Source organism: Phocoena sinus, chromosome 10, assembly GCF_008692025.1.
Source record: "Phocoena sinus isolate mPhoSin1 chromosome 10, mPhoSin1.pri, whole genome shotgun sequence".
Classification (NCBI taxonomy): domain Eukaryota; kingdom Metazoa; phylum Chordata; class Mammalia; order Artiodactyla; family Phocoenidae; genus Phocoena; species Phocoena sinus.
In genome coordinates, this window is record NC_045772.1 from 18,086,961 (window position 1) to 18,113,695 (window position 26,735).

The window sequence follows — 26,735 nt, forward strand, 5'->3', positions numbered from 1 at the left end:
TTTACCAGGCATGAATCTGGGTGCTGGAGAACTTTATGTGAACAAGATAGACAAAATCCTGGCCCAAAATAAATTACTGCAGATAGTTATAAGTGCTAGGACAACAGGGTAATGGAACAGTGATACTGAACACACTGGCCAATCTCAAATGGTACACAAGAGCTCGCCTCATTTAAATTCTATAGTTAATAACTAATCTTTACTATTCAGGTAAGTTCTTGCTTGGTATCTTGACATCATTCTAATTAGGGTTAATATGGCAGATATATATTATATTTTGAAAATGGATCCAAACCATATAACATTTACTTTTTCAAAGACTCTAAAATTTTCTACCATTATTATAAAAATCTTAAGCTTTATTTAGAATGCCATCTTTATACCTTCATTTTTCCTTAGCATATCCACCACACAACTGTTATGATTAGAAGCGTTAGTTGCCAAAGATGAATGTAAAGTGGCATTAGAATCAGTTGATGCTTTGAGTTCTGGTTTGTTTTTCAGTGAAGTTCCTTTCATAGCTGTATGTTCAGATTTTGCACTGTTCATTGTATCACTGATCTACAAGAAGTAAAATAATTTATTGTAGCAAGTAATGTTCAATTAAATAGAAATACATGTAAAAAACAAGCAAAATAATTTACAACTTAAATGTTTTGAAAATAAATTTTCCAAAATACAAAACAGTTTAAATAATATTCTTAATTTGTACAGGATTATACTTTAAATTTTATAATAGTTTAAGGAAACAATTTCTTTCCATTTAATATTCATTCTCAAAAGACCAGTTCTGAAGGGAAAAGGAACAATACATTTTCAGGGAAAAAAAAAAAAAATCTACATTTTTACAAGTGGTAGTTAGTATTCAAGTAAATACATATGTAACATAGGTGACAACATCCAAGATACTGAATTTAACATTCAAATTTTCTTAACAAGATCAGACATGTACACTAAAGATTTTACGACTCCTAAGAGAAAAATCTCAGTTATATGAAACCTTCAAGCATATGAATTATTCTATATGACTGAGTTTTCCACATAGGCTTCAAGATTTAATACATACATATAAATATTCTTCACCATTAAACATTCTAGATAGGAATCTTCCTAATTACATTTGTTTGTCTTCTTAAAGACACTATAACAAACATATTTAAACCTTTTGATAATTCAAATCATCAATGTGAACATCAGTTATTATATAGCAATAATTATAGGTCTACTGAACCATAAAAGTGATCTGGCTTCATTTAAATACCCCAATATCGTTGCCTCTTTTTTGTTACATGTTTTTTGTTACTTTTCTGTCTCCACCTTTAATGTCAATTATAACTATATTATCAATTATAATTTCTCATAGCTCTAAGGATACTTGTCCATAATATGCCCTCTACTTCCCTTCTAATTGATAGTGATTGTGCTACTGCTAATAAATGATGATGATGACAGCCACAACCATTAAGGAGCATTATATTATGTGACAGGCCTTGTGCTACATAGTTATAAAGTCTGTATCTCATTTAATCTTCATAAGAATTCTATAAATTGGATAAAATCACCCCTGGCTTACAGATGGAAAAAAATGAGACTCAGAGAGATCTTAAATAACACACCCAGGGTCAGGCACCCAGCAAGTAGCAGAGCTAGAATTTGACTCTAAGTTTATTTCACTACCAAGTCTCCATGTTATACTATCTGGGAAGCACAGTAAAGCAAAGTGCAAGAAATGAGGTATGCCTTTATAAAGCAGAAAAAGCTAAAGCTAAGAGCCTGTAGGTGGAAATTCACTGAGAGGTGAACCGTTTTTGCTGAAGAGCCCAGAAAGGCTTGGAAATTGGGGGCATCACGTTCTTTGGAGGCTGAAGTGCAGAGTGCAGAACACCAGAGGACCATCATATAGAAGACGATACAAAAAGTGTCTGCAGCCCCAGCTCTGCTCTTCCAGCATACAAAGGCAGACAGATTCCTCACCTCCATTCGAACTGAAGAAGGGAGATAGGTAGAAAGATTAAAATGGGAGTCTCTGGACCGTGGTACAGAGTCCCTCTGGTGAGGATGGAGGAGGGGCACCAATACTAAAAATGGGGATTAAGTGAAAGTCTGCACACTGAACAGAAAGACACTGCCCTCTCTGCATTAAGCTCCCAGAATACTGATAGCCAGGCTTAGAGCCATTAAGCAAGAGGTTGGAGAAGTCTCGGGGTAAACCCACTGGTCCACAAGATAAGATACTGATATTTGTAGATCCTCACTCAAAAACCCTCATTAAGCTCTACTAATCAAGCATGCCCATAGGCATAGAGCTGCTATGGTCTGACATGTCTGTGTCCCCCACAAATTTATATGTTGAAACGTAACCCCCAAGGTGATGGTATTAGGAAGTAGCTTTGGGCTGTGATTAGTGCCTTATAAAAGTGGCCCAAGAGTTTTGTTGGGTTTTTTAAAAACAGATTGTGCAAGATTGTTTTCACAAAAACTTGAAAAATTCACAAGTGGATCAGTAGTGCATGAGCACCCCCTTTTCCTGATGGTGAACGCCAACACTGTGTGGCTGACAGGGTCTTGGTGCTCCAGCTAGGTGGCAGGCCTGAGCCTCGGAGGTGGGAGAGATGAGTTCAGGACACTGGACCACCAGAGACCTCCTGGCCCCACGTAATATCAATCAGCGAGAGATCTTGCAGAGATCTCTGTCTCAACGCTAAGACCCAGCTCCACTCAATGACCAGCAAGCTCCAGTGGTGGACACCCCATGCCAAACAACTAGCAAGACAGGAACAAAACCCCACTCATTAGCAGAGAGGCTGCCTAATATACTAAGTTCACAGACACCCCAAAACACACCATTGGATGTGGTCATGCCCACCAGAAAGACAAGATCGAGCCTCACCCACCAAAACACAGGCACCAGGTCCCCTCTGCCAGGAAGCCTACACAACCCATTGAACCAACCTTACCCACTGGGGGCAGACACCAAAAACAATGGGAACTACAAACCTGCAGCCTGTGAAAAGGAGACCCCGAACACAGTAAGTTAAGCAAAATGAGAAGACAGAGAAATACACAGCAGATGAAGGAGCAAAATAAAAACCCACCGGACCTAACAAATGAAAAGGAAATAGGCCGTCTACCTGAAAAAGAATTCAGAGTAATGATAGTAAAGATGATCCAAAATCTTGGAAACAGAATGGAGAAAATAAAAGAAACGTTTAACAAGGACCTAGAAGAACTGAAGAGTAAACAAACAATGATGACCAACAAAATAAATGAAATTAAAAATTCCTTAGAAGGAACCAATAGCAGAATAACTGAGGCAGAAGAATGGATAAGTGACCTGGAAGATAAAACAGTGGAAATAACTACTGCAGAGCAGAATAAAGAAAAAAGAATGAAAAGAATTCAGGACAGTCTCACAGACCTCTGGGAAAACATTAAACGCACCAACATTCGATTTATAGGGATCCCAGAATAGGAAGAGAAAAAGAAAGGGACTGAGAAAATATTTGAAGAGATTATAGTTGAAAACTCCCCTAATGTGGGAAAGGAAATAGTCAATCAAGTCCAAGAAGTGCAGAGTGTCCCATACAGGATAAATCCAAGGAGAAACACGCCAAGACACATATTAATCAAAATATCAAAAATTAAATACAAAGAAAAAATAATAAAAGCAGCAAGGGAAAAACAACAAATAACATACAAGGAAATCCCCATAAGGTTAACAGCTGATCTTTCAGCAGAAACTCTGCAAGCCAGAAGGGAGCGGCAGGACATATTTCAAGTGATGAAACAGAAAAACCTACAATCAAAATTACTCTACCCAGCAAGGATCTCATTCAGATCCGACGGAGAAATAAAACCTTTACAGACAAGCAAAAGCTAAGAATTCAGCACTAGCAAACCAGCTTTACAGCAAATGCTAAAGGAACTTCTCTAGGCAGGAAACACAAGAGAAGGAAAAGACCTACAATAACAAACCCAAAACAATTAAGAAAATGGGAATAGGAACATACACATTGATAATTACCTTAAATGTAAATGGATTAAACACTCCAACCAAAAGACACAGGCTGGCTGAATGGATTAAAAAACAAGACCCGTATATGTGCTGTCTACAAGAGACCCACTTCAGACCTAGGGACACATACAGACTGAAAGTGAGGGGATGGAAGAAAGATATTCCATGCAAATGGAAATCAAAAGAAAGCTGGAGTAGCAATACTCATATCAGATAAAATAGACTTTCAAATAAAGACTATTACAAGAGACAAAGAAGGACACTACATAATGAGCAACAGATCAATCCAAGAAGATATAATAATTGTAAATATTTATGCACCCAACATAGGAGCACCTCAATACATAAGGCAAATGCTAACAGCCATAAAAGGGGAAACTGACAGTAACACAATAATAGCAGGGGACTTTAACACCCCACTTTCACCAATGGAGAGATCATCCAAAATGAAAATAAATAAGGAAACACAAGCTTTAAATGATACATTAAACAAGATGGACTTAACTGATATTTATAGGACATTCCATCCAGAAACAACAGAATAAACTTTCTTCTCAAGTGCTCATGGAACATTCTCCAGGATAGATCATATCTTGGGTCACAAATCAAGCCTTGGTAAATTTAAGAAAATTGCAATCATATCAAGTATCTTTTCTGACTACAACACTATGAGACTAGATATCAATTACAGGAAAAAAAACTAAAAAATCCAAACACATGGAGGCTAAACAATATGCTACTAAATAACCGAGAGATCACTGAAGAAATCAAAAAATACCTAGAAACAAATGACAATGAAAACACGACGACCCAAAACCTATGGGATGCAGCAAAAGGAATTATAAGAGGGAAGTATATAGCAATACGATCCTACTTCAAGAAACAAGAAAAATCTCAAATAAACTGTAACGTTACACCTAAAGCAATTAGAGAAGGAACAAAAAAACCCCAAAGTTAGCAGAAGGAAAGAAATCATAAAGATCAGACCAGAAACAAATGAAAAAGAAATAAAGGAAATGATATCAAAGATCAATGAAACTAAAAGCTGGGTCTTTGAGAAGATCAAAAAAATTGATAGGGCTTCTCTGGTGGTACAGTGGTTGAGAGTCCGTCTGCCGATGCAGGGGACATGGGATCGTGCCCTGGTCCAGGAAGATCCCACATGCCGCGGAGCGGTTGTGCCTGTGAGGCATGGCCGCTGAGCCTGCGCGTCCGGAGCCTGTGCTCCGCAACGGGAGAGGCCACAACAGTGAGAGGCCCGCGTACCGGCCAAAAAAAAAAAAAATTGATAAACCATTAGCCAGACTCATCAAGAAAAAAAGGGAGAAGACTCAAATCAACAGAATTAGAAATGAAAAAGGAGAAGTAACAACTGACAGTGCAGAAATACAAAGGATCATAAGAGATTACTACAAGCAACTATATGTGAATAAAATGGACAACCTGGAAGAAATGGACAAATTCTTAGAAGAGCACAACCTTCCAAGACTGAACCAGGAAGAAACAGAAAATATAAACAGACTCATCACAAGCACTGAAATTGAAACTATGATTAAAAAGCTTCCAACAAACAAAAACTCAGGTCCAGATGGATTCACAGGTGAATTCTATCAAACATTTACAGAAGAGCTAACACCCATCCTTCTCAAACTCTTCCAAAATATAGCAGAGGGAGGAACACTCCCAAACTCATTCTACGAGGTCACCACCACCCTGATACCAAAACCAGACAAAGATGTCACAAAGAAAGAAAACTACAGGCCAATATCACTTATGAACATAGATGCAAAATTCCTCAACAAAATACTAGCAAACAGAATCCAACAGCACATTAAAAGGATCATACCCCATGATCAAGTGGGGTTTATTCCAGGAATGCAAGGATTCTTCAATATACGCAAAACAATCAATGTGATAAACCATATTAACAAATTGAAGGAGAAAAACCATATGATCATCTCAATAGATGCAGAGAAAGCTTTACAAAATTCAACACCCATTTATGATAAAAACTCTCCGGGAAGTAGGCATAGAGGGAACTTACCTAAACATAATAAAGGTCATATCTGACAAACCCACAGCCAACATCGCTCTCAATGGTGAAAAACTGAAACCATTTCCACTGAGATCAGGAAGAAGACAAGGTTGTCCACTCTCACCACTATTATTCAATATAGTTTTGGAAGTTTTAGCCACAGCAATCAGAGATGCAAAAGAAACAAAAGGGGGCTTCCCTGGTGGCGCAGTGGTTGAGAGTCCGCCTGCTGATGCAGGGGACACGGGTTCGTGCCCCGGTCTGGGAAGATCCCACATGCTGCGGAGCGGCTGGGCCCGTGAGTCATGGCCGCTGAGCCTGTGCTCCGCAACGGGAGAGACCACAACAGTGAGAGGCCCGCGTACCGCAAAAAAAAAAAAAAAAGAAACAAAAGGAATCCAAGTCGGAAAAGAAGAAGTAATACTGTCACTGTTTGCAGACGACGTGATACCATACATAGAGAATCCTAAAGATGCTACCAGAAAACTACTAGAGCTAATCAATGAATTTGGTAAAGTAGCAGGATACAAAATTAATGCACAGAAATCTCTTGCATTCCTATACCTTAATGATGAAAAATCTGAAAGAGAAATTAAGAAAACACTCCCATTTACCATTGCAACAAAAAGAATAAAATACCTATGAATAAACCTACCTAAAGAGACAAAAGACCTTTATGCAGAAAACTATAAGACATGGATGAAAGAAATCAAAGATGATACAAACAGATGGAAAGATACACCATGTTCTTAGATTGGAAGAAAGAACACTGTGAAAATGACTATACTACCCAAAGCAATCTACAGATTCAATGCAATCCCTATCAAACTACCACTGGCATTTTTCACAGAACTAGAACCAAAAATTTCACAATTTGTATGGAAACACAAAAAACTCTGAATAGCCAAAGTAATCTTGAGAAAGAAAAACAGAGCTGGAGGAAGCAGGCTCCCTGACTTCAGACTATACTCAAAGCTACAGTAATCAAGACAGTATGGTACTGGCACAAAAGCAGAAATATAGATCAATGGAACAGGATAGGAAGCCCAGAGATAAACTCACCCACCTATGGTCAACTAATCTATGACAAAGGAGACAAGGATATACAATGGAGAAAAAACAGTCTCTTCAGTAACTGGTGCTGGGAAAACTGGACAGCTACATGTAAAAGAATGAAATTAGAACACTCCCTAACACCATACACAAAAATAAACTCAAAATGGATTTGAGAACTAAATGTAAGACTGGACACTATAAAACTCTTAGAGGAAAACATAGGAAGAACACTCTTTGATGTAAATCACAGCAAGATCTTTTTTTTTTTTTTTTTTTTTTTTTAGCAAGATCTTTTTTGATCCACCTCCTAGAGTAATGGAAATAAAAACAAAAATAAACAAATGGGACCTAATGAAACTTAAAAGCTTTTGCACAGCAAAGGAAACCATAAACAAGATGAAAAGAAAACCCTCAGAATGGGAGAAAATATTTTCCAACTAAGCAACTGACAAAGGATTAATCTCCAAAATATACAAGCAGCTCGTGTAGCTCAATATCAAAAAAACAAACAACCAAATCGAAAACTGGGCAGAAGACCTAAACAAACATTTCTCCAAAGAAAATATACAGATTGCCAACAAACACATGAAAGGATGCTCAACATCACTAATCATTAGAGAAATGCAAATCAAAACTACAATGAGGTATCACCTCACACTGGTCAGAAAGGCCATCATCAAAAAATCTACAAACAATAAATGCTGGAGAGGGTGTGGAGAAAAGGGAACCCTCTTGCACTGTTGGTAGTAATATAAATTGATACAGCCACTATGGAGAACAGTATGGAGGTTCCTTAAAAAACTAAAAATAGAACTACCATAAAACCCAGCAATCCCACTACTGGGCATATACCCTGAGAAAACTATAATTCAAAAACAGTCATGGAGCAAAATGTTCATTGCAGCACTATTTACAATAGCAAGGACATGGAAGCAACCTAAGTGTCCATCGACAGACGAATGGATAAAGATGTGGCACGTATATACAATGGGATATTACTCAGCTATAAAAAGAAACAAAATTGAGTTATTTGTAGTGAGGTGGATGGAGCTAGAGTCTGTGTCAGAAAGAGAAAAACAAATATTGTATGCTAACACATATATACGGAATCTAAAAAAAAAAAGGTTCTGAAGAAGCTAGGGGCAGGACTGGAATGAAGACGCAGACGTAGAGAACGGACCTGAGGACACGGGGAGGGGGAAGCATAAGCTGAGACGAAGTGAGAGAATGGAATTGACATATATACACTACCAAATGTAAAACAGATAGCTAGTAGGAAGGAGCCGCATAGCACAGGGAGATCAGCTCAGGTGCTTTGTGACCACCTAGAGGGGTGGGATAGGGACAGTGGGAGGGAGACACAAGAGGGAGGGGATATGGGGATATATGTATATGTATAGCTGATTCACTTTGTTATACAGCAGCAACTAACAGAACAATGTAAAGCAATTATACTCCAATAAAGATGTTAAAAAAAAAAAAAAAGTGGCCCAAGAAAGATCCATTGTCCCTTCCACCATGTGAGGATACAATGAGAAGTCAGCAGTCGGCAACCCTAAAGAGGCTCCTCACCAGAACTCTACCATGCAGGCACCCTGATCTCAGACTTCCAGCCTCCAGAAATGCAGGAAATAAATGTCTATTGTTTATAAGCCACCTAGGCTATGGTGTTTTGTTATGGCAGGCCAAATGGACTAAGACATCTTCCAAGCTCATTTTTAACACTTCACTTAAACATGAAAAGATAGCCAAGCATCACCAGACATTTGATAACAGTCTCTAACATGGAAGTCCAAGACCAAAACAAATTTTTTTTAAAAGGAGCTTGAAAAAAAGAAATAATGTTGAGAGCAGAATATAACTCCATTTTTTTAAAAAAAGCATAATTCTTGAAGAGATAAGGGAAAATATTACATTCATGAAGCAAAAATAAAATGTCATAGAAGAAATAAAGAATAAGAGCACGCTTTTAGAGATTAAATATGTGGTTGAATATATTTAAAAATTGCATAGAGGATTTATAACATAAATGAAGAAACTTTTCAGAAAGCAGGACAGAGGAAAAATAGAAAATAGAAAGTAAAAAGTAAAATCAGAGGATTAGTTCAGGAGGACCATCATTCAATTAACAGGAGTTTCCAAAAAAGAGAAAGAGAATGTGGAAGGAGGAAATAATCAGTAATGAAAGCCATGAGTTTCCAGAATGACGCGGCCCACTGACTGCACAGTACGGTGAATGAAGCAAAGACACACACTCTAAGGTACATCACTGTTGAAATTTCAGAGAACTGGGGATTTAAACAAAAAAAATTAGGTCACACATAAACGATCAGGAATCCGAGTTGCAACAGACTTCTTAACAGCAACACTGAATGCTAAAAGACAGTAGGAAAATGCCTTACCATTTCTAAGGAAAACATTTCCAATATAGAATTCTATTTATAACGCAGCCAAGCTACCAATCAAATGTGAACAGAGAAAAGGCATTTTCACATATGTAAGATCTCAAAGTTTACCTTTCATAAACACTTTCTCAGGAAACTACTGGAGAATACCAAGAAAGAATGAAATGAGATCAAGAAACATGGACTCTAACACAGAAAAGAGGTAAAAGAAACTTCCAAAATGAAACAAATGGAAGTTCTAATCTGACAGCTGAGTAGCAGACTTAGAGAAGAATTAGTACAGACTAGAGCATCAAGACAGAGGCCCTGGGAGGAATGGCTCCGGGGGCAGGGGGTGGTGAAGAAAGAAAAAAGAGACTACCTTATATGTTTGAATATTTTGAGAGGAGTTTTATTATTTTATTGGATAATCTGAATATTAATTAATGATAGGCAAGAAGAAAACCAAGCAAATGAAAAAGTGAGGCAGTTAATAATGCCAAGAAAAACAAAAAATTACATGAAGAAGGAACAATGTTCACAGCACACTACATGGCTCACCTATGAATATGTCATCATCACAATGTAAATATCAAATAATGGTTCAACTAAACATATTTAAAGGATGTGGGAAGACGAAGGGGAGGAAATGGCAATATTTTAAGAGATCATAAAATCTTCATCTTCCATTACTAAAGACAATTGACCTAAAACTAGGAAGTCAAGAAGTGGCAGCGCAAGCGTTTTATTTAAAAGCACAAAGGTAGATACCAGAAGAGAGCTAAAATATTTGAAAGTAGTTGTTTCTAGAGGCAGGATCAAGGGCAATTAGGAGCAGAGCAGGAAACTTGCTCTTCATTATAAACCTTGTAGTACCACCTAAATTAAAAAAAAAAAAAAAAACCTAACATATATATATACATATATATAAATATACACACACACACATATATACATATATGTGTGTGTGTGTGTGTGTATATATATATGTATATATAGTGTGTGTGTTTGTATTAGCCTCTGATACTATGTGTAATGAGACTTCAATCTCTTGGCCAGGGGTTTTTAATTCAGGCTACTGTCACAATGATATATGGAGCTTTCCTTAAAAACAGAGTTATCTGGGCATCGTTTTAAGATTCTGCTTCACTAGATCTGGGGAAAGGCATGGGAATCTGTGTTTATTTGTTTGTTTTTTAATCTCGGAGGTGATTGTGATGTGTAGCCACGGTTCAGAACCCCTGTCCTAGGGTAATATGCTAAAAATATTAATAAAAATTGGGACTGTAACCATAAACATTCATTTACTGTATAAATTTTTTCAACTTACACTGTTAGGAATGATGCTATTACTGCCTTGTCTGTGTGGGTCCATCCTGACTCCTGTAGGAATGGGAAAGTTCAGACTGATATGCTCTAAATTAGCTTCAAGAAAATACATTACAATCAAATATTTTTAAAAGTTACATATTAAAGGTTTAAAAAGTTGTATATTTATCAAAGTTTACCTGTTTTCTTAATAGTCTGCTTAATAGTTGACTGAAATCCTTTTTGGAAGAACATATAAAATTAAATTTGCTTTTACTTTCCTTCCAAGTGCCTGTTAGTTAAAAATACTTTTGAAAGAAGCTGAAATATTTATGAAAACTAATTAAAACCATCTCCTGAAGTCAAGTAGCATGTCAGATTAAGAAAGTACATCAAAATGAACTCCAGAAAAAACATTCTACCCTACATGCCTATGTGTTCTACTACACCATAATGGTAATACAGTCAAGCTTCAGAGTTGAAACATATTTTTCAGGCAGGAAACATCATAGAATAAAATTTCTTAAACCAGGTCTAATCACAGGCTTTTCTACACTATCTCTTTTTCGTGAAGCATATGAGCATACACGCTTTAAGTGTGAAAATTATGTTACCTTGCATATTTGGTGTTGCTGAAGAATCTGATGACACAGCTTGGTACGGCAAGTCTGTATTCAACTGCAAAAGATAGCCTTCAACTGTAGGCACTTCATCCCATTTGACATGAAAAGAGTTGGTAGTGGCTTTGATCAGTTGTACTTGTGATGGTGCCGGTGGTTTCTCTAAAGAACAATATTGGTATTATGTATTAAAGTTTCAAATGTATCAATAGTTTGCCTATATAGCTTGTGGACCTGGAGCTCTGAAAACATCAGCAATGAACATTTCATCTGTTTACTAAAAGGAAAAAATTTACTCAGATAAACATAGCTATAGTAGGTCAAATGAAAATAATTTGGAGTTCTGATTTTATTTATCTAATTCCTTATATGAATAAATCTATAAACAAAATAATTTAGTTCCAAGCTGAGTCATCAAATTTAAAAAAATATTTAATCCTAGACGTGTGGGGAAAAACCAAGTACTTTATAGTTACAGCTATGCTATTTTACCTTCTTGGTAAGTTTTTAATTTTATGACCCAATTTTGAGCCAACAGCATACATGTCAGAAATACTGTTAATGTTAACAAAAATGATTTGGACATGATATTTTGGAAAAACTTCTTTGAAGTAACTTCTTTGAAGTTAATACCTTATCAAAACTTGTACTAACCAGGGCTTCCCTGGTGGCGCAGTGGTTGAGAGTCCGCCTGCTGATGCAGGGGACACAGGTTCGCGCCCCAGTCCGGGAAGGTCCCACATGCCGCGGAGTGGCTGGGCCCATGAGCCACGGCCGCTGAGCCACAGCCGCTGAGCCTGCGTGTCCGGAGCCTTTGCTCCACAGTGGGAGAGGCCACAACAGTGAGAGGCCCGTGTACCGCAAAAAAAAAAAAAGAAAAACTTGTACTAACCAAAACAGGTAATTATTTTGGAATAAAATATTACCAACATTTCTAAAACAATAACAATCATAGACTATTAGAACTGGAAAAAAGGACCTAAGATTATTTCTACAATATCCCTGTCTTCTTTTTGTTTACCTATCAAATTAGGGAACTCACAAATCCCAAGGCAGTACACTCCATCTCTGGACAGTTATATAAGAAAATGTATTTTTCTAGTGAGTTGAAATCTATACACTATAATTTAATCTTTATAGAACAAGTCTAATATCTATCTCTTTGTATCTTTTAGAGTAGGGGTCAGCAAACTATGGCTCATGGGCCAGATCCAGTCTCTGCCTATTTTTATAAATAAAGTTTCACTGAAATATAGCTATGCTCCTTTGTTTAGGTATTGTCTATGACTCCTTTTATGCTACAGCCGTAGAGGTGAGTAGGTGTAACAGAGACGTTATGGCCCAAAAAGCGTAAAATATTTACTCTCTGGGTCTTTACAAAAACAGTCTAATGACCCTGTTTTAGAGGGTAATTAAGCCTGGTTCCTCCAACTATTCCCATGTAAATTCCTCCACGATCCTATTCACAATCCAGCTTATTTATGTTTTTCAAAGTAAGGCAACCCATACCTGAACAAAAGCAGAGAATAAGAAGACAAGTCCAGGAGGTACACCACCCACATAACAGAAGTTACATGAAGAAAAATAGAGAAAACAGAAGGGTGTAAATCAGTGAAATAAACTGAGAATTCTCACAAGTGAAGAACATGAGTTTCCATACTGAAAGGGCCCACTGAGTACTCAACACAAGGGATTAAAAATAGACACACAACAAGACACATCATCATAAAATTTAAGAACGGTAGGGACAAAAAAAAATTCTAAAAGCTATCAGGGGAAAGGTCACATTTAAAAGGACCAAAAATCAGAAGTGGTTTAGATTCTAACAAAAACACCTGAAGTTTGAATATAACAACTTTCAAAAAAATTTTTTCCCAGCTTTCAAAATTCTGAAGGATAATGACTTCCAATATAGAATTCTATTTCCGCTCAAACTGCAAATTCAGTAGGAAGGAAGACTGAACTTATTTTCAAACAATGCAAGATCTCAAAATAAATTTATCACCTATGCACCCTTTTCCTGGGATGTGCTCTACAAAAATGAGGATGTAAACTAACGAAGGGAAAAAATATGAGATCCAGGAAACAGGGAATCCAGCACAGGTGAGAGGCAAAAGATATCCCCAGAAAGATGATGAAGGGAGACTCCAAGATGATAGGTGTGCTCAATTTATGGAAGTCAATCATCTCAGATTGGAGGAGGAGAAATTTCTTCATGATGAGGAAATTTGATAGAATATTTGATGCATCTAACCATAATGAGAGAAGATTTAAACAAATGAGAGCATAGACTGAATTAGTAGTAAATACATACAGATCTAAAACAAACGAAGTGACCATTACTAATCGATGGCAAACAAAAAATATTCACAATATTCTACATAGCTCACCTGTGAATAGCATTTATATGGTTATAATGTAAACACTGAACACTCATCTAACAAAATTATGGTGTAATGAATCATACTCAGAGAGTAGGGGTTAGGGAAGGTGCATAGGAGAGAGGTGAGGAGAGGTGGGAAGAAGAGAGAAATCCTTAACTTCCACGGTAGAAAGTGAGCATATTATGCCTAAACTGAAAAAAAAATAAAAGTAACATATTCACGTTATATGGAGAATTGTAAGTAAATACCCTAAGAACTGTTTAACAGAGCTGAAAGCACATGCTTGTGAAGCAAGGAAAATGGGAGGAAAGTGTGAGCAAAAGACTGTTATTTTTCATAAAAAACACTTACGGAAGTATATTAATCTTTCATTTTTTTTTTTTTTTTTTGCGGTACGCGGGCCCCTCACCGCCGTGGCCTCTCCCGCTGCGGAGCACAGGCTCCCGACGCGCAGGCCCAGCAGCCACGGCCCACGGGCCCAGCCGCCCCGCGGCACGCGGGATCCCCCCGGACCGGGGCACGAACCCGCGTCCCCCGCATCAGCAGGCAGACCCTCAACCACCGCGCCACCAGGAAAGCCCTATTAATCTTTATATGAACTCAAATGCACAAAACTTAACTAAAAGTGAAGAAAGGCAAGATGAAGAACCCTACCCCCCTCCCCTGCCCAAACTGAGGCCAAGTTATCACAAGGAAAAGCAAAAATCTAAATTTTGCCTTTATGATAGTGGCCATGATTACTTTTAGAAAGATATTCCTGTCCACAGCCTTTTATGGAAAGGTTTATGGAAAAACTGGCCATTCAGAGACAATGATTTTTAAACTTTTAAAAGTCACAGATCTCTTATAGAATCTGGTTAAAGTGACGTATTTGCTACTGAGAAAAGTTTATATGTGCACATTTTTCTTCTAATCTCAGAGACTGATTAGAAACTTATCCTTGGACTTCAGTTCATAATTTCCAATTTCAAAGATGAATCAGTAAGTTCAATTTTTTATAGTTTTTCCTCCTTGCTAGTATGTACTTCTTGCATAGAAAGCATTTAGTCTCCAACTTAATTGTTCCATTTATTACTTTTTCAAGTATCTTAATTTTAAAACTAAACTTTCTACATTATAAAAGCAATGTATGCTACTGCAGAAAATACAGATAAGAGAAAACCTTTTTAAAAAATGTATAATCTCACCTCTTAGATAATACTTTGGTACACAGTGTATCCTTCCAGATTTTTCTGTCTATACACTTAAAAACTGGAATCATAGGTATGTTTCATAATCTGCTTTTCTCATAAAACAACACATACTACGTCTTCAGATCTGATTTCTCTACTGGCTTCCAGACTTCTTTATTCCCTCAACTGCCTACTTGATCTCCTTATTTCAAACTTAGTAGGGTTTAAATGGAACTTTTCATTTTCTCCACAAGCCTGTTTTCTCCACAATTTTCCCATCTCAGTAAATGGAAATACCACCAAATTATTCAAGCTAAAAACTTCATCCTTCTTTCCTCTCTTTCTGTCATCTGCCATACCCAAATCAGTTGGTTCTGTCAACAAGAACTCCAAAATACGTCCTGAATTTATCCATCTTCACTTATGAAAAACCCGAATGAACTTTTTGGCCAAACCAACATGAAAGAGAGAGGCAGTGGCTTTGCAGTAAGTCTCAAAAGACAGACATCATTTGATTATTTATTTATCTAAAGGAAAAACTGTATTTGTTAAATACTCTTACCTACCAGTATCAAGATACCAAAGATCCTTGCAGCAAACTTGACTATTCAGTGCTTTTTTGTAGCCATCTCTTCCACTCCAAAAATACAATCGAGTGCCAATTGCAACAGCACAGTGTCCAGCTCTTGGTCTTGGTCTTGAATTTTTTTTGTCTTCTTGAGAATCTGATACTAGGGTGGTCCACTCTGCTGTATCTAAAGACAGAAATATCCATGATTAATCTACTTTTCTTAAATGACAAAATAACAAAAGTTATTTTATTAATAAACTTTATTTTAATAACTCTTAAAAGACTCACCAAGATTTAAGTAAGAAAATGAACTGGTACATCTCCATTCACAATCATGAGGTGAAGTCTCAATATTTTCCCCCTTATGTGGAACCCATCCACCAAAGATGTACATCCTGAACAACAAAAAAAGAAAACATAAAGTAGCTGTTTTTTTTCCTAAAGCTTTAATTTTATTTTTCAGATTTAAAATGCTAAGAATAGACAAATTTATTTTTTCTTGACTCAAAGCTTCAGGACTAATAAATCACTTATCACTGTCAAGGTAATGGAAATACGATAGTGAATAAAGTGGTCTTCTTTCAAGAGTTTATAATTTTATGAAGCAATACAGAATCAAAATTATTACTCTCTGGCAAGTTATTTAAAGTGGGAAATATTTCAATTATAATACATTTGAAAATCAATAATGTATGCAATAAACTAAGGGTTGCCTGCCAGAAGGATACTCAAATGATCTATGACATCTAAAGTTAAATTTAGAATTTTATGTGTATAGTAACCAAAGAGAATTAAGTTTCTTATAACTTTGGTCACTGATATCATCAAATAAAAACCATTAGACTATGTTCCTCAGGGCCCTAAGGGTTCTCGAGACATGCCCGATGGCTGCTGAAGAAGAAAGGCTCATCAGGAAGAGCTTAGGCCATGTAGCCTCATGTCAACCAGAGAAGCTCTATTTTTTTAAAATCTATTTTATATATTAGAGTTCCAATGGAAAAACTACATGTTATAAAGGGTTCTGCTATTTAAAAAAATGAATATCTTATTAGGTTTTGTTTATGGCTATTTTTTAAGAAGAACTAATGAGGTTCTAAATTACAACTAGTTGTTTCCTAAAACATTACTTTTAAGGTAAAGTCCCTACACAAGTAAACACTTACTTAAATTCTATTTAAACAATATTCCTAATTCTGGCCCAATGTTGCACAAAAAAGGGAACTTGTTGATAGTAACAGCTAACCTTTATGGAGTGCTCTCTATGTACCTGGCACTGTTTGAAGCATTTTATATGTATTAATTCACTCAATCCTCATGACAGCCTTGTGAAGGAGGTTTTATTATTACCCACATTTTATACTTGAGGAAACTGAGGTACAAATAAAGTTTCCTTGCCCCAGAACAGATAGGACAAGTATCAAAGCTCAGACCTGAATTCGGGCAATCTGGTTACAGAGTCCACATTCTATCCATAACACCATCCAAAGTATAATCATTGAGCATAGACGCTGAATACACACCTGGGTACAAATCAATATGTGAAAAATATGTAAAATATGTAAAAAGAAACAGTGAGTTAGGTGTGTCAAATCTGTTGATGGAGGACAGATCAGTTTGACAACACTCTACCTTACACTTATATAACACGTACTCTGTGCATGATATTGTAAGGAATGTGAAGAAGTAAAAGAGGCAGCATGACAAGAAAATGGTAAGTATTTTGGCTCTTATGGGCATATTACTTTATGCCCAATAAATACTTACTTTATGCACAGTAAGTATTTTAGCTCCCGTGGGCATATTACTGTATCTTCACTAAGCACAATCAAACATTATTAAATCATTTTCAAGAAATTAGCAGCATCACTCTTCTTTGTACCTATCTTTCTTAAGTTTGTTAAAAAGAAAAAAAAGGAAGACTAAAAAACAGAAAAACACCATACTTATTTCCTATAACACTGGCTGTATGAAGGCTTCGTGGAAGTGGCACTGTCCCTTTAGTTTCTGGTTTTGACCATGACATAGTTTCTAAAAGTAAAAATAAGTATATTAGCAACTTAATCTAATAATAGCAAATTACTTCAACTTGCAGAATTTAAAAAAAAAAGGACTTACAAAAATGAAGCAAAGGGTTTCAAAACCATTACTTGAATTTCATCTTAAAATAAACATTTCCAGCTGACATAAATTGCCAATCATAGAAATCTATTTACACTTGAATGTTAGTATTTGTAATGGAGAGGTGTATTTAGGGTGCTACTGATTTTGAATTAAAACCAGATTAAGGACTTTAACATTTTAAGTAAGAGCATATTGTGTAGAAGACACTCAGAAGTGGGAGCACACATACCCTCCAAATATTCATTCCTACGATCCCTCAAAATAGCTATGCAAGGAGGTTTTTCACTGACCAGCAGTAACATTACTAACGCCACATTTCCTGTAGACAGAGTAACCACATAAATTCAATCATCCTCAACTGGGACATCTCACAGAGTGAAAGGGGTACTATTGATAATTACGTGGGACAATAAGCATAAACCAGGACCATCCAAGGCAAACCAGAATATATGGTGACCTGACTTATAGGGAGCCCAGGAGAGTTACTGTCATAAATCAAATATTCATTTGTTCAACTTGACTGATCAGCAATCACTCATATCAAGTACAACTCAATAAAAACTGTAATCAAAAATATTTTTCAAAGCAATTTTTATATTTTCCTTTATCAATCATAATGAATTCCTGAGCCTGAATGAACTTAAGCTTACCTAAGTCAAGTTGCCATAGGTCATCAAGGCGAGCACCACACATTCCACCAAAAACATACATTTTAGGACTTCCTGAATCTCTTCTGCAATATATAACAGCTGTGTGGGATTCTCTTGGAGAAGGCACAATCCCTTTAGTCACTGGAATGCTCCAACCCACAACACCAGAACCATGCTGTAGCTCCAACTCATAGAAATCATTTAAATATCTAGGACATAATGAAAGAAATTAAAACATTAACATGATATACACTTTTTATTTGCTTTTTGTTTCTATTTATAAAAATAATATATGCTTATTCATATAATACAGAAAGCCATTAGAAGAGCAGAAACCCCATAACTCATTCATTCAACATGTATTTATCAAACACCACTATGTACCAGGCACTCTTGTGGGGATCAGTAGTGAACAGAAGAGATTAAAAAAATTCCTGCCATCATTTAGCCAGCACTCTTGTCCATGACAATACCGTGACTGTTTCAAAACATAGCTGCAAATTCCCTGACACTCTTCCCATGAGGAGGTAGGGTCTATGTTCCCTCCCCTTGGTGCTAGGCAGGTTGTGACTGCTTCGACTAACAGAGTGTGGTGAAATGATACTATGTGACTTCTGGGGCTCAGTCACAGAAGGCCAATGCAGCTTCACTACAGAACACTTGCACTTGGAATCCTGAACCTCCCTGAAAGTCCAACTGTCACAAAACCACCATATGGAGAGGACACAAGTAGGCACACAGGATGACAGTCCCAGTTGAGTTCATCCTTCAGCCATCTCAGCTGAGGCATCAGACATGGCAGTGACCACTGAAGCCTTCCCATCTGAGGGTCTAGTCATCACTGCTGTGTCCTGTATGAATTCCCAATGCACAGAATCCACGAATACAATAAAATGGTTGCTATTTTGCATCACTAACTTTTGGGGCCGTTTATTACATGGTACTAGATAACCGGAACAATTACTATTGACAATAATTAGTAAATACCCTTTCAGACCTCTCTCTCTATGGATACCCACATATGTATAAGCAAGATATACTACAAATATTGCTTTGCAACTTTTTTTCTTTTTAAATTTTCACTCTATAATGTCATAGCAATGTCCTACATAGCTTTTTTACTCTAGAAATTGGCATGAAGCTTCTCATCTATGACATGATGTTTTCAATGTTTTGAGCAAAGTGACATTTATAAGAATCTATCTCTCAATAAATTGAGTAATCAAATTATTACTCAAATATGAGAGCAAAATTAAACACTTTAGAACATATAAAACTGCAAAGTTTAGGGCTTCCCTGGTGGCGCAGTGGTTGAGAGTCCACCTGCCGATGCAGGGGACACGGGTTCGTGCCCCGGTCCGGGAAGATCCCACATGCCGCGGAGCAGCTGGGCCTGTGAGCCATGGCTGCTGAGTCTGCATGTCCGGAGCCTGTGCTCCATAACGGGAGAGGCCACAACAGTGAGAGGCCCACGTACCGCAAAAAAAAAAAACAACAACTGCAGTTTAGCCATATAACTATTTTGTGAAAAAATGATGCTAGATCATCCAGGAAAAAATAAAAAGAAATCCAAGAAAGAATACACTGAATAAAAGAAATGGTTGTGCAAAGAAACTAGTAATTTATAATTAATTTAAATTGATGTTTATAACCGTGGCTGTGAGGTCTAAATAATCACTGGGAAAGACTGACCAAAAAATTAATTTCTTAACATTATTGTAGTCTGGAATAAGATTCACGACTCTACGAAACATATGTAAAAAGGGAGTAAGCAAAAAAAGGCTAAAGAAAAAGACAGTAATCTATTTCCAAAGAGTACAAGGCATCTTCAGTTTAAATGTGTATGATGATTTCCAAGCAACTAAGGGAAGCATAGAATTAGCATGTATAATTTTCAAATCATTAGCAGGAAAGAAAGAATCAAAGAAAAACAATAAATCAAGAAAAAGGAAGGAGAAGGAAAAAAAGCAAAGCATAGTCTATGGAAATAAGATGGCTGGGAAAAAAAACAACTATAAACAATGTCAAAAGAGAAGAGAAAAACTGAAAAAAAATCTAGTAAACATCACAGAATTTTCTTAATATAAAGAGCTCCTATGAAATCAAGATAACGACCAATCACACAATAGACATAGGTGAAAGGATATAAACAGGCAGTTCACAGAACAGGAAATAAAAATTATATAAATATATATAAACACACATACACAAATATTCAATCTCATCACAATTTTTAGAAACCTAGCAAAGGCAGGGAAAGGGGTATGGAGAAGCAACAACAAGCAGAGTAGATGGAAAACATAAAATTACAAGGGCAGGAAAAAACGTCCTTATTTTAAGACAAAGTCTCTTGGAGATAGGGAGTATGCAGGGGAAACAAAAGAACCCCCAATCCAACTATAAGCTATTAATAGCAGAATGATATTAAAACTATTTAACAACTGATATGGCATAGAGTTAAACAGATCAGAACAAATCCCAGCCAGTATGCTATACCAGTGCATACTAGTTAATTGTTAGTCCTATTTACATAAGATAAGTCTATAACAAAATAATACACACAGGTTGAAATTATATATGTAAGGAACAAAACACAAATTCACAATCACACTGGGAGATTTTAACATGTCATTCAGAAGTTATGACCTACACCCACAGGATAAAAAAGCTTTGAATAATAATTTAAAACATTGATTTAATAAAGAACCTTTTAGCCGAACAGTCAAGAACTTACAATCTTTATGAAGAACTATAATAATTACAAAAAATGACTGTGAAATAGACCACAAAAACAATCATTAAAAAGGAGAAATCCTATAGACCACATTTTTTTTAACCTCAATATAATAAAACTAGATATTAGCAACAATAACAAAACTTTCCATTTTGAAATTTTTCTTTCTTTTTTTTGGCCACACCACTCAGCTTGTGGAAACTTAGTTCCCCAACCAGGGATCAAACCCAGGTCCATGGCAGTGAAAGCCCAAGTCTTAACCACTGGACCACCAGAGAATTCCTCCATTTGGAAAATTTCAAAAATTAAGCTCAACGTCCATTTTTTGGTTAAAAAGAAACAAAAAATGAATTAGCAAGCTACAGATTTAAGAAAACTTCCTTATATATATGGAACCAAAAAATACAACAAACTAGTAAATGTAACAAAAAAGAACCAGACTCACAGATATAGAGAACAAACTGTGGTTAGCACTGGAGAGAGGGAAGGGGGGGAGGGACAACATGGGGTAGGGAATTAAGAGGTTACAAACTATTAGGTATAAAATAAGCTACAAGGACATACTGCACCACACGGAGAATACAGCCAACACTCTATAATTATAAATGGAGTATAACCTTAAAAAATTGTGAATCACTATACTGTACACCTGTTACTTATGTAATATTATACAACTATACTTCATATATATATAACTTTTTTTTTTAGAACTTCCTTAATCTGATCAAAGGCATATACTAGAGACCTACAGCAAACATCACAATTAAAGATAGAAAGGTAAATATATTAATGAAACAGAAGAGAGTCTAGAACAAGAGCTCACAAACTTTTTCTGGAAAGAGCTAGATAGTAAATATTTTAAGCTTTGTAGGCCATAAATTCTGTCACAACTACTCAACTCTGCCCTTTTAATATGAAAGCAGCCAGAGACAATATGTAAATGAATGGACATGGCTGTGTTGCAATGAAACTTTACTAGCAAAAACAGGCAGCAGGCCAAATTTTGTCTACAGAGAGTAGTTTGTAACCCCTGGTCTAGAGAGTCTAGAAGAAGACCCAATTCTAAGAGAATTAAGATATGACAGAGATGGGAGTTCAACACATTGTGTGTGGGGGGACTGGCTTATTTAATAAATGGTGGTGGGAGAACTGAAAATTCATTCAGAAGAAAAAGTAAAAAGCCTCACACTAGTCACAGAAATATATTCCAAATGCATTTATATTTTAAACACAAAAACAAAGCTGTGAATGTACTAGAAGAAAATATAGAAACATTATTTTTATAGTTTTGGGACAGGAGATTCTTCCTAATAAGCAGGATACAAACCAGAAAGCCATTAAAAAGTATATTGCCATACTTGATAAAACAAGCAGGAAAACCCTTAAAAAAGCAGGGGGGAGCAAACAGAAGACTTGGGAAAAAATATTTGGAACATATAAAACAAATTACATAGAGAACTCCTAAGAATCACTAATAAAAAGAAAAACAAAAATCCATGAAAATATGATTAGAAATAATAAATGAATTCAGCAAGGTCACAGGATACAAGATCAATATACAAAGACCAAATGTATTTCTATATGCTAGCAATGAACAGTCCAAAAACGAAATTAAGAAACCAAATCTATTCACAATGTCATCAAAAAGAATAAAAAGTTAGAAATAAATTTAACAAAATAAGAGCAAGATTTGTACATTGAAAACCTCAAAATATCGCTGACTGACAATAAAGAAGATCTAAATAAATGTAGAGACATTCCATGTTCATAGATTGGAAGACTCAATACTAATAAGATAGCAACTGTCCACAAATTGATCTATATAGTCAACACAATCCCTATCAAAATCCCAGAAGACCTTTTTGCAGAAATTGGCAAGTTGATCCTAAAATTTATACAGAAACGTAAAGGATTCAGAATAGCTAAAACATTCTTGAAAAAAGAGTAATAAAATTTGAGAACTTATATCTTCCTATTTCAAAACGTAATATAAAGCTACAGTAATCCAAACAGTGTGGTACTGGCATAAGGCCAGTGGAACAGAATTGAGAGTCCATAAATAAACCCTTACATTTACGGTCAATTCATTTTCAATAAAGGTGCCAAAACAATACAGTGGGAAAAGGATAGTCTTTTCAATGAAAGGTGTTGGGAAAACTGGATATCTACATGTAAAAGAATGAATTTAGACACTTACTTTACCCAGGCATAAAAATTACCTCAAAATGAATCACAGATATAACTACAGAACTTTTAGAAGAAAATAGAGGAACAAAGCTTTGTAACCTTGAGACACGCAAAGAGTTCTTAAAAAGGATGCTAAAAGCATGATCCATAAAAGAAAAAATGGATAAACTGAACTTATCAAAATTAAAATCTTTGTGCTTCAAAAGATACCATTAAGAAAATAAAAAGACAAGCTACAGATGGGAAGAAAATATTTGCAAATCACATATTTTATTTTTTAAAAAACAAACCTGTACACAGAATATATAAAGAACACTTATAATTCAAAAATAAGAATACAAGCAACTAAATTTTATTTTTAGATTTATTTTATTGAAGTATAGTTGATTTACAATGTTACGTTAATTTCTGCTGTACAGCAAAGTGATTCAGTTATACATATAAATATATACATTTTTTTCATATTCTTTTCATTATGGTTTATCACAGGATATGGAATATAGTTCCCTGTGCTATACAGTAGAAGCTTGTTGTTTATCCATTCTCTATATAATAGTTTGCATCTGCTAATCTCAAACTCCCAATCCATCCCTCCCCCACACCCCCACCCTTGGCAACCACAAGTCTGTTCTCTATGTCTGTGAGTCTCTTTCTGTTTCATAGATAAGTTCATTTGTGTCATATTTTAGATTCCACATGTAAGTGATCTCATGTGGTATTTGTCTTTCTCTTTCTGACTTACTTCACTTAGTATGATAATCTCTAAGTCCATCCATGTTGCTGCAAGTGGCATTATTTCATTCTTTTTTTATGGCTATGTAGTATTCCATTGTATCTGTGTACCACATCTTCTTTATCCATTCATCTGTCTTTGGACATTTAGGTTGTTTCCATGTCTTGGCTACTGTGAATAGTGCAGCTATGAACACAGGCATGTATGTATCTTTTCGAATTATAGTTTTTTCCAGATATATGTCCAGGAATGGGACTGCTGGACCATATGACAACTCTATTTTTAGTTTTTTGTGAAACCTCCATACTGTTTTCCAGAGTGGCTGCAGCAATTTACATTCCCACCAACAGTGTAGGAGGGTTCCCTTTTTTCCACACCCTCTCCAGCATTTATTATTTGTAGACTTTTTTTTTTTTTTTTTTTTTTTTTGCGGTATGTGGGCCTCTCACTGTTGTGGCCTCTCCCGCTGCAGAGCACAGGCTCCGGATGCACAGGCTCAACAGCCATGGCCCATGGGCCCAGCCACTCCACGGCACGTGGGATCTTCCCGGACTGGGGCACGAACCCGTGTCCCCTGCATCAGCAGGCGGACTCCCAACCACTGCGCCACCAGGGAAGCCCTATTTGTAGACTTCTTAATGATGGCCATTCTGACTGGTGTGAGGTGGTACCTGATTGCAGTTTTGATCTGCATTTCTCTAAGAATTAGCAATGTTCAGCATCTTTTTTTGTGCCTGTTCGTCAAGTGTATCTAACAAATGAACAGAGATTTGAATAGAAATTTCATCAAACAAGATATATGAATGGCTAAAAAGCTCATGAAAAGAAGCTCAACATCACTGGTCATTAGGGAAATGCAAATTAAAACCATAATAAGATACCACCTTATACCCACTAGGTTGGCTATAAAAAAAAAAGACAGACAATAACACGTGTTAACAAGGATGTGGAAAATTTGGAACACTTATACATTGCTGGTGGGAAGGTAAGATGGTAGTCACTTTGGAAAACAGTTTGGTAGTACTTAAGAAGTTAAGTATAAATTTCCCACATGACTCAGCAATTCTATTACTAGGTATCTAATCAAGAGTAATGAATACATGTCCATAGAAAGACCTGTATGCAAATGATCATAACAGCATTATTCATAAAAGCCAAAAACTGGAAACAATCCAAATGTCTACCAACCGATGAACAGATAAACAAAATGTGATATATCAATACAATGGAGTATTATGCAGCAATAAAAGGAAGAAATATTTGATACATGCTACAACATGGTTGAACCTTAAGAACATTATGCTAAGTGAAAGAAGATAAATGCACAAAAGCACATTTGTACGAAATGTTCAGAAAAGGCTAATCTACAGAGACAGAAAGTAGACTGGTAGTTGCCTGGGGATTGGTATGGGAATGCGGACTGACTGCAAATGAATAAGAAGTTTCTTTTGGAGTGACAGAAATGTTCTAGAACTGGATTGTGGTGATGGTTACACAACACTGTAAATTACTAAAAATCATTGAATTGTACATATAAAAAGGATGAATTTTATGGTATATAATATATACTTCAACTTTTAAAAATAGAAAAATAAACAAGGACCTGAACAGACAATTTCAAAAAAGTAATTGTAAATATCCAATAAGCATTATTAATCAAGCTCATTCCTAGTTTAAAAATAAATCAAGATAAACCCATGAAGCAATTATATAACACACCATTGTAAAGCAATTATACCCCAATAAAGATGTTTAAAAAAAAAAAAAAAAGCAAAGTAAAAAAAAAAAAAAAAAAAAAAGATAAACCCATGAAATGTATTTCACCAATTATGTTGGCAAAAACTAAGAAGAGTGAGATGATTCAGTATTGCTGAGGGTATAAGGCACTCTCGTACACAGTTATTAGGAGTATAAAATAGTTCCATCTCTTTGGAGGTTGATTCAGAGGTACCTAAACAAACTTAAATGTACCCTTTGACCAACACCCTCCCTCCCAATTCCATTTATAAGTATCAATCCTACAAAAATATTTATACATGTGCAAAAACTGTAATAGCAAAATAATGGAAATATTTAAATGTCCATCTGTAGGGGAATGGTTAAATAATTTGCATAATTCAGACTACTTTTCAGCCTTTAAAAAATAGGTCAATCCATATCTACTGCCATGTAAAGATATATTGTTAAAAGTAAAAAAACAAACAAAAAACCCAAACAAGTAAACACCCAAAGTCATAAAGCAAGAAGAAAGACCTCACTTGTATAAAAAAATACATGTCTGCAAAGAATCAGATTAAGGTTCCCAAGTCCCCTCTCCCAGAAAGCAGAACATGTATCCTTGCATCATCGACTCAGGTCTTGGCCTTAGGGCTTGCTCTGACCAATGGAATGTCAACAGAAATGAATGTGCTAGCTTTAATCAAGGTTTTAAAAAGTATCACATGTATCTAGTTATTCCCTCAAGCAGCATAAACTTGAGAAGCTTACCCTTAACACAACAAAAGCTAATACAACGTGTTACATGAAAAAGGTTCCAAAAGATACACATCAAACTGAATTATGTGTGCTTGCCTATGCTGGGGAACAGTGATGCTATGAGAAAGAACTTCGTATACTTTTTAGTTTCTTGAATTTTACAAGTCTGTACCTAAAAAAAAATTGTTTAATGGAAAATGAAAAAAAGACATGGGCTAAAAGTAAAAGTATCTGGATTAGTGTGGTGGTATAAATTCTTTTCCTTTTCTCCAGTTTCCAATTTTTCCATG

The 26,735-nt window shown here is 35.9% G+C and overlaps 1 protein-coding gene across 5 annotated transcripts in view; it reads right to left on the reverse strand.

The window, feature by feature from the left end:
- The window catches only part of HCFC2 (host cell factor C2), a 47,235-nt gene that overhangs the window by 16,272 nt on the left and 4,228 nt on the right, over positions 1–26,735 (reverse strand). For all 5 annotated transcript variants that reach the window (XR_004351627.1, XM_032644271.1, XM_032644270.1 and 2 more), the window contains exons 4-10: positions 18,317–18,525; positions 17,489–17,573; positions 15,834–15,940; positions 15,541–15,729; positions 11,413–11,580; positions 10,821–10,873; positions 384–561 (exon numbers count right to left, since the gene is read on the reverse strand). Coding sequence is in view for 4 of the 5 variants with exons in the window: in XM_032644271.1 (XP_032500162.1) it covers positions 384–561; positions 10,821–10,873; positions 11,413–11,580; positions 15,541–15,729; positions 15,834–15,940; positions 17,489–17,573; positions 18,317–18,525 (989 nt within the window). In the remaining variant the exon portion in view is untranslated. The remainder of the gene's footprint in view (positions 1–383; positions 562–10,820; positions 10,874–11,412; positions 11,581–15,540; positions 15,730–15,833; positions 15,941–17,488; positions 17,574–18,316; positions 18,526–26,735) is intronic.